This window comes from Myotis davidii, unplaced genomic scaffold, assembly GCF_000327345.1.
Source record: "Myotis davidii unplaced genomic scaffold, ASM32734v1 scaffold355, whole genome shotgun sequence".
NCBI lineage: Eukaryota > Metazoa > Chordata > Mammalia > Chiroptera > Vespertilionidae > Myotis > Myotis davidii.
The window spans coordinates 1385053-1394281 of NW_006286818.1; the positions used below are offsets into that span (position 1 = coordinate 1385053).

Consider the following 9229-nt stretch of genomic DNA (forward strand, 5'->3'; position numbering starts at 1 on the left):
TGCTGCGGGGAGGGTGGGCGGGGCGCAGCCTCCACCCCACCGTCCTTTAACACCAGGCTCCTCCACTAAGGTGGTGTTTCCCACTAAGGTTTTGTTTAAGAAAATGGTTCTATTTTCACCTGAAGCCCCTGGAATTGCAGGGTGAGGCCTACATGCCTCCAAAGGGACTTTAACGCTCAACAAAACACACCTCCTCTGACCTTTGAAACCTCACACTTCATTTTATGGCTTTAGCCTGCTGCCCGGGCACCCAGCACATCCTGGTCTCCAACGCTCGGCCCCACGCTCCCTTTGGCAGAGCAGTCCTTCCTGACTGAGCCTGCTGCCCGGGCCCGTCAAGGTCAAGGCCGCGCCAGCGCCTCCTCCATCCCTCCCGGCTCTTCCTTTGGCTGCACATCTTCCCTTCTTACAGGACGTGCGCCTTTGCCACAGGACCAGGGCGGGCACCTGCTCCTTCCCTGCGTGGCCAGCTCTTTTATTTTTATTTTTTAATGATTTCAGAGAGGAAGGGAGAGAGAGAGAGAGAGAGAAACAACAATGATGAGAGAGAATCATTGATCGGCTGCCTCCTGCATGCCCACACTGAGGATGGAGCCCGCAACCTGGACATGTGCCCTGACCAGGAATCAAACATGACCTCCGGGTTCATAGGTCAATGCTCAACCACTGAACCACGCAGGCCAGGCGGCGGGTGAGTGTTTGGAGGCAGGCCTCTGGAGCCCCCTCACAAGGTGCATTTCACTCTCCAGGGCAGTGGGGCAGGTGTGTCCTGAGCGGCTCTGAGAACAGTGCCCCAGAGCAGGCTGGGCCCGTTATCCTGGGACTTAGAAAAGTCTCTCTGTGCCCCGGGGGACATTCGGACACTGCTTGTCACCCTCTGCAGCTCTTGCTTCCTCCAATGCCCTGCAGAGTCTAGAGCCTGCCTCGGGTTCGCTCTCCATGTTACAAGCCATTTCCAATGTCGTCACTGAACACAACCATTGGACTCATCCTGGAGTCCATGCACAGCTTTGCAGTTCAGAGGCAGAAGAGAGGCAGAGCTGGGAGCAGCCCGTGGGCTGGGCTAGGCCTGCACCGGCTGTGCTGGGAGCTCAGCGTCCCTGGCCCAGGGGAGCTCGGGTACAGCCACCCGTCCGGCCAGAAGCCCTTTCTGAGAAGCACTTCAGTCCTCCCTCTCGAAAGCGTCCTGGTGGATTCATTTGTTTTCACTTAAAACCAGCACAGTGGGATGGCCTGGGACCCCAGGGCCCCTCTCCCAGGAACCCAGACTTTGATGCAGGTTGCGGGGAGGGTCTGTACCTCCTTTCTGGCCGGGAGGGATTTGCTTGGCGAAGCGCTCAGGCAGGAGGGGACAGAAGGACACTGTTCTGCGGGCGCTGGGAGTTGGCACATCTTGGCAGGAGCATCAAACAGCCCATCAAACAGCTGGTTTGAGGGCTTGGGAGTGGCAGGTGAGGAAGCTGGTCTAGAAAGCACTTCCCATACCCGGGGGATCAGGCACTCCATCCTTCCTCAAACCCAGCAAGGTTGGCTCTGGCCCGGTGGGGTGGGCGGTGAAGAATCGGGAATTCTGAATTCCAGGAGGCGTGGGATACAGAGGGCGCTCTCCAAGACCTACACCCAGAAGCAGCACATGCCGGCAACTGGCCCAGCAGTGACCCACCCTCTCCTCTTCTACACTCTCCTGCACGCACACTCTCCTGCATGCACACCACTCATGCACGCACACTCTCCTGCACGCACACCACTCATGCACGCACACCACTCATGCATGCACTCACACACTCTCCTGCATGCACACATTCTATGGCGCAGCATGAACCCTGTATAGGTACAGATGTGCCTAGGTGGGGCCACAATAGCCCGGGTGTAGGGAGGTACCTGTGGACCACAACCTCACACATTGGCCAGGGACCCAGGCCCCAAGGAGGGCAAGGACACATGCTGCCTGGGACTCTGAAGCAGGTGGGCAGGGGCTGGGCTGCCCAGGGACAGGCCTGGACCTGCTCCTCTCACACTCTCCACCCTGGCGTGGGGACAGGTTGGGGGACACTCCAGGACAAGGCAGAGCCCTCTCCACGCTGGGCTGGGAGCACACACTGACCAGATGGAACTGATAGGAAAGAAGAGAGCGCTAGACTCAGGGTTCAGGCCTCAGCTGGGCAGAGACAAGCTCGGGGAGATCTGGCTCAGTGACAGTGCCTGAGAAGAGGACCTGAGAGGTTGCTGACTGAGAGTGTAAGTGAGTCAGGGGGTGACATGGCTCCCGGAAGTGCTGCTGTGACCTCACTCTAGGCAGGGGTGGGGAACGTCCGGCCCGGCATGCAAGGCCCACAGAATCTTTTGGTCTGGCCCTGCCAAGGTGTTAGGGGTGAGTTAACTGAATATTTGACCAAATAGAGCAGCCTATTTTTAAGTGGATAATTTTTTTAAAAAATCGATTTAAGAGAGGGAGGAAGTGGGAGAGAGATAGAAACATCAATGATGAGAGAGAATCATCCATTGGCTGCCTCCTGCACGCCTCACACTGGGGATCGAGCCCACAACCTGGGCGTGTGCCCTGACCAGGAATCGAACTGTGACCTCCTGGTTCATAGGTCGAAGCTCAACCACTGAGCCACGCTGGCCGGGCTAAGTTGATAATTTTGTGTGGCCTGGGAATGAGGTTGTAAATACCCACATGGCCCCAGCAGAACAAAGGCCCTGCCCTGCCCTTGGTGAACAGAAGCCTGCAGGTGGCGTCCAGCTCCAGCCCATGTTGTTTGGTCTGGACACGAGTGGGCAGCTGGCAGTGGGGGGACATTCTCATCCGGGGGTGAAGAGGAGACGGAGAACTGTCTTCTTCAAGGATTGACAAGAGCCCCGTGGGCGAGAGGGCAAGCTGGGCTGTGGTGTGAGGCTCAGAGGGCTGACCAGGAGGAACGGGCAGAGGCTGGGGTCAGGGGCTCCAGGCGGAGGAGAAAGAACCTTTTAACAGGCAGAACTGTCCAACGTCGGGGGGTTCTTGGGAGGAAGACGAAGTTGAGCCCCCGTGTGTGGGAAGGGTTCCTACTCCAGAAAGAAGGCTTTGCCCTGCCCTCCAGCGGCCTTTGCTCCCAGCTCCTAGCTGCGTGGATCCCCTGGCTGCCACCCCGCCCAGCGCGGAGCTGGGTCTCAGCCTGACCTTCATGTGGCTCTGACCTGAGTGGGAGCTGTTTTGTTTTCTCACTGGTCTGTCCTGCAGCCAATGAACGCCCCAGCCCGACTCTGCTTCTCAGCCCCGAGTTGGGGGCAAGGGGCCGAGCCGGGACGCCCGGGGCAGAGCAGCCACACACAGGTGTAGACCACGGCTGACTACAGGGAGCACACATGTGCCTCTGTGCATGTCCCAGTCTGGATAGCCCAGCCGAGAGGTGGGAGCTGTGAGTGGAGTCAGCCAGTGTGTCTCTCTCATTCTACCCTTGAGGAGGGGCTGGAGTCTGGAAGAATGGGCCTGGGCTGAGGGGGAGGCAGAGGTCTGTATCCCTCACCACACTCTTCCTTTGAATATATTTTTATTGATTTCAGAGAGGAAGGGAGAGGGAGAGAGAGATAGAAACACCAATGATGAGAATCATTAATTGGCTGCCTTCTGCACACCTCCTACTGGGGATCGAGTCTGCAACCCCGGCATGTGCCCTTGACCAGAATCGAACCTGGGACCCTTCAGTTCCCAGGCTGAAGCTCTACCCACTGAGCACACTGGCCAGGGCCCCCACTCTTCCTTTGGAGGATTGGACTCCCCAAAAGAACACCTGGGTCACTGGCTTGCCCTTTGCCAAGCTTCTCCTCTCTTCTCCTCGCGCCCTCCCGTCTCCCCATCAGGAGCAAGCCCGCAGGCTTACGGGTTTCGGCTCTTAGGAACAGGGTATGGCTCTGGCTGTGGTTCTGAGGGGAGACTTTAGACCATCCCTACTTCCGCACTGAGTCTTTAGGTTTTGGGGTCCCCTTGGGCGCCCCACACCAATTTTCACTTTGGAGACAGAGCCACGGAGCCCAAGGGGCAGGTTGGAGCCTCCTGGGTGTGCACAGCAGCCCTTGAGGCCTCGGCCGGGGCCAGGACCGATCGCTCCAAGAGGACACTCATGGGGCCTGGGGCCTGCTTCTCGGTGCGGACGCCGGCCCCTGTGCAGGCCGTTGCTCCAGAGGGGACCGGACTCGAGGCGGCGAGAGTTCCTAAGGGGGCTGCGGGCTGTGCCTGAGCCCAGATGCCCCCAGTGCTGACCCTCCCCGGGCTGGCCCTGGTCTCCCTCATCTCCAACTCCTCCAATCACACCCAGGGGGCCTCCTCCACTGAGGTTCTTCTGGGACTTTGGAGCTCATTGCAGGGGCTCCTTCCTTCCCCCCAAGATAAAGCTCAGAAACGCTCGCGCCTCCGGGGGAGATGAGAGGAGATGGCACGTGGACGGGCTCTGCAGCCTGTGCTGCTCTGATCGCACTGGAGCCAGAGTTTATGGGGCTGTCCCTGGCGAGGGGCCAGGGGTCAGGGGTCAGGAGCTGGGGATGGGCGAGCTTCTCCCTGCTCTGTAGTCGCTGCCCCCTGGGTGGATGCAGGGTGGGGCCGGAGGTGCCGTTTAGGATGCCCTCCCCCGCCTGTAGGTGGCCCAGCTCCTGGTTCTGTCATGAGGAGGCGCCTGCTCTCAGATCCAGGTGCCTGTGGACCAGGCTTTGCTATGTCTGCCCTTCCCAGCAGGACGGGTCCTGGCGCGCCGACCCCCGGCCGGCTCCTCAGCCCTGGCACTTGGGCTTCCTGCTGTGCTCCCTTTGGAGCCTCCCCTCGTGGGAGTTCGCGGCCAGCTTCAGAGGGCGGCCTGTCAGCTGCTGGCCTGCCGCCTAGGTGTCCAGAGGGGAAAGGACACAGGGTGACCAAGGCAAGGGGCTGACGGCCTCGAGCCCCAGGTCTTACTCAGCCCCAGAGCATGGAGACAGGGCTCTGGGACCGGGAGCCTGTGATGGGGGCAAGGCCGGGGGTGGGGGTGGGGGGCAGGAGGCAGCAGGCATTGAAGCTGGACTAACGCATAGAGAAACAGTGAGCTAAGACCTTCGATAAATCGCAAACCAATCCATACTTATTGAGAAGCCACTTCGTGCAAGATCCTTCTACTCTGCTCCCGAGGGTCTCGTCAGGGACAGTCAGAAAGGCCGCCAGCGGGTGGGGTCCGTGCGTCGGGGGCCACAGCCCGGAGGCGCGCCCAGGAGCTAGGGCAGGTGACGCCAGGCGCTGGGAGCTGGTTGCAAATGAGCCCCACAGCCACCCTAGATGGGCCCTGACTGAGTCACTGGGTCACTGGGCCATCTGCCTGAGACCACTCGTTTGAAGTGCGACACGAAGCAGTCCCCAGGCGCCTCCCCGGGCTGTGGGTCGTCTGGTGGATGGGCCTGCCCCGGTCTCCCTGCCCCCAGCCACCACCTGTCTAGTAGGTCACCCAGTGGAGCGAGGCGAGCAGTTAGGGGAAATCGTGAGGGTTCTCAGAAGCCCGGACCAGCCGGGCCTGTCGCAGGTTCCTGAAGCCAACTGGGTCAGGGCTGGTGGTCAGCTCGAGCTGGCAGCACAGGAAGACACCCAGTAACCTACTCAGGGGGCCGGGGCGGTCAGGGCTGTAGGGGTTTAGCCTGATTCAGGGTATTGCCCGGACTCTGTGCTTGAGCTCATGACTCTTGGGCAGGAGGCCCGGGCACCCACGCAGGGCCCTGCGCTAAGCCCGGTGCCTGGCAGGTGCTCAGCTGTCGTGAAACTTTGACTAATGTTTGAAGAAGAGGCTGTTTCCTTTTCACGGGGTCTGGATTAGACTGATGGCTCTGGCTCGACTGTTGTCCGGGGCTTAGGCCAGACGTCAGGCAGCTAGCCCTTCCCTCAGCTTCTCTCCCGCGTCCTATTTCACGCCCACGTCCCGGGACCCAGGCAGGCGAGAGGCAGACCTTTCCAGCAAGTCTGAGGACAGGGTGGATGGAGCTACAATATGGACTCCAGCCAGGGGAGCTGGAGGGTGGGGTGAAGGTGAGGAGAAAGGGTTTGGTTCCTTCATAGTCCAGCCCAGAAGTGCCATGGGCCGTGGGGGAGGGGAGAAAAGACCACAAAGAAGTTTCCAGAAGATCCCTAAGGCAGCCCTCTGCTGCCGGCAAGCAGGAGTCCTGGGGTCTCTGGTTAGATGCTCCACACACACATTCTCTGGGATCCAGTGACCACCCAGCCCGCGGAACCACTCGCTTCACGGGAGAGGCTGGGGTGGGGCAGAGTGAGGCCGGGACCGGTCCTCAGCCCCGCAAGCACCGGAGTGCGGGGCCGGGCCTGCGGGAGGCCGCACCGTGTTTTAAGACACTTCTAGGATGAACAGTCCTCTCACCAACTTGGGCCCCTGCCCCGACTCCGGCCCCTGGCTGCTCTCTCGTGCTGACCGCCTGGCTCAGACCTCTCCCGCTGAGCAATGATGATGGTCTGGGAGCGTCTGGGAAGTCATTTGTCTTTTCTCGGCCAGACCGCAAGCCAGTGTGGGGCTGAGACCACTCAGCAGAACGGAGTGCCCCTGAGAGAACTGTCCAGCAAGAGGTGAGCAAGTGCCAGCCCCCTGAGATTAAGGACCCTCCAGAGTCCTTCCCAGCCTGAGTCCTACACCAGCCCTGAGAGGCAGGGAGAGCAGGCAGGCCACGGACTGGTCCCAGGCCACAGAGCCGAACCCTCACCTCCGCTCCCGCTAAAGGGCGTCTAGGTAAGGCGCCGGCTCTGCTTATCTGCTCCGTCATGGACTGGGCCCATGGGTCTGTCTAAATTCTGTCCATGCAGAGGGGGAGGGGCCTCCACAGCCGTCCCCTCTTCCTGGGCATATTTAGAATTCCAGCTAGGGCCTGGGCAACCATTTGTCCCTACTCACCAGGTCCTCCAGGTTGTAGTTGATGATGAAGTCCATGTCCAGGGTTAAGGGGTAGTTCATAGCTGTAGCTGTCTGTCCCCAAACCGGCCACTCGTGGTCTGATGCTGAGAAACTCCCCGGCGGCACCTATAGGAAGGTGGCAGCCGACAGGTGCAAATTTAAGCAAATGAGCCGTGCGCAGTTGCCCCGGGCCAGGCTGCGTAGGACCTGCTGCCTGCCTCACAGCTCATCACTTTTTTTTCCACTGGGTCTTTTCTGTGTGTGTGTGTGTGTGTGTGTGTGTGTGCGCGTGTGTGTTTTTTTTAAGAGAGAGGGAAAATCCCCACAGCCTTTATGCTAGTCAAGCATTTCAGCTTCTTTCCTGGCAATCGCTGTCTCATTCAGGGCGTGTGACTCGTTTAAAGGCTGCCCCGCACTTCTCCCTGGACCTCCACCAGCTCCCATCAGGGAGTGTACCTTGTAATGAAAACCACACCACTTCGTGGGGCAACGAGGGAAACTCCACAGAGACAGTGAACAGGAAAGCCCTCCCAGGACCACTCCTCCAAGCCATGGCCCAACCTGCGTCTTCTCGCCACGAGGGAGCCCGATCACCCAGTGCGCCTGGGACTGAAAGTCCCTTGTCCTGGGAAACCCCTAAGTCCTAGGCAAACTGGGACCCTGGCCCACCCTACTTGCCACCATCCTTTTGTCGAGGCTGAGAGAAAACCCATTCCTTCTTTATTTTTTTTAAAATATATTTTATTGATTTCAAAGAGAGGACGGGAGAGTGATAGGGAGTTAGAAGCATCGATGAGAGAGAAACATCCATCAGCTGCCTCCTGCACATCTCCCACTGGGGATGTGCCCGCAACCCAGGTACATGCCCTTGACCGGAATCGAACCTGGGACCTTTCAGTCCACAGGCCGATGCTCTATCCACTGAGCCAAACCCTCTTTAGCTCAAGTTTAGAAGAAATAGGTGAGAAATTTTCAAAGGGAACAACACCAAAATATTAGTAGAGGACAAAAATGGAATTATCCAAATTACCAAAGCACGAAAACAAAAACAGCCACAGAGCTATTTTCTGACTAAAAAAATAACGATGTTCTAGCTAAAAACGAACTTGGCTGGCATCTAAATTATTAACATCCTGGAATGACCACCAGCTAGAGTAGATTTTACTCAGAAGGACCCGAGGCCGTGGAGAGTGCTGTCCCCAGGGCCGCACCCCCATTCCTGCGCTCCAATCCATTGATATATTCACCAGCTTTTGCCACTCCAAGGACATTGATCAGGAAGGAATATAGGATATAAAACCATGTAGGAATTAGATGATTCACATAGGAAATACAAGATTCTTGTCACTCCGTCCTCACCAGACAGTCACCCAGCATTGAACAAACACCATCACTTGTTCCTTCCAAGAGCTGGTGGGTTCCTGTGGGATGATGGAATCGTCAGACACGCGTCCCTCACGCCGAGTCCGAACACGTCTCCCTGTCACGCATCTCCAGCGCCCTGGCTCTGCCTCACGTGCAGACGTCTAACTCCTCTTCGCAGAAGCATCCTCTGGAGCCAGTTGTTGCCTCCTCACTCGACTTCTCACGCGCACCCTCCCGGGCCCTCAGCCAGCCTTCAGGGGACCTGGCGTCCGGCCCTCAGCAGCCTGGGCGTTGACATCGGGGTGATTTGAGGTTGACGGTCGACATCTGACCAGGACAAAATAGAGGAAGATAGCAGTTTTCTTACTGAAGGTCTGAGCTTATGTCACTGCAGCTAAGATGGGCTTCCTGTGGCTCTCGCCTGCCTTGGCAACATGCCTAGCACACCCCGTGTGACGGTTCCAGTCTGTCATGTTGGCTTAGAAAGAGTAACTTTTAAAAAATATATTTGTATTGATCTCAGAGAGGAAGGGAGAGGGAGAGAGAGAAACATCAATGAGCGAGAGAATCATTCATCGGCTGCCTCCTGCCGATCGAGCCCACAACCCGGGCATGTGCCCTGACCTCCTGGTTCATAGGCCGACGCTCAACCCCTGAGCACCTCCAGCCGGGCTCCTAGTGCGTCTTGTACCAGGGACCCATCACGGTGTCCCTTCCTGTCTCTGAAGATGCTGGCACATTCAGTCGACAGCTTCCCAGGGCCCACTTGCCCCAGGCACTGACTTGCTGGCCAACTCAGTTTGCCCTAAATAGGTAAATGCCTAGTGACCACGGGTTCTAACGGTGCTGTGCGGGGTGGGAGCATTCCTTCTGCCAAGCGCCACTGGATATTTATAACATCGTTCGTGGCCCACACAGAATTATCAACTTAAAAACTAGCCTGCTGCGTGTGGTTAAGCATTTAATTAACTCTCCCT

General features: G+C 58.1%; 1 protein-coding gene across 1 annotated transcript in view; it reads right to left on the minus strand.

The window, feature by feature from the left end:
* Positions 1 to 6947, minus strand: part of CXCR5 (chemokine (C-X-C motif) receptor 5) — a 10554-nt gene extending 3607 nt beyond the window's left edge. The window contains exons 1-2 of the mRNA XM_015560636.1: positions 6888 to 6947; positions 2017 to 2113 (exon numbers count right to left, since the gene is read on the minus strand). Coding sequence (XP_015416122.1) covers positions 2017 to 2113; positions 6888 to 6947 — 157 coding nt within the window. The remainder of the gene's footprint in view (positions 1 to 2016; positions 2114 to 6887) is intronic.
* Between the last annotated feature and the right edge of the window lie 2282 nt (positions 6948 to 9229).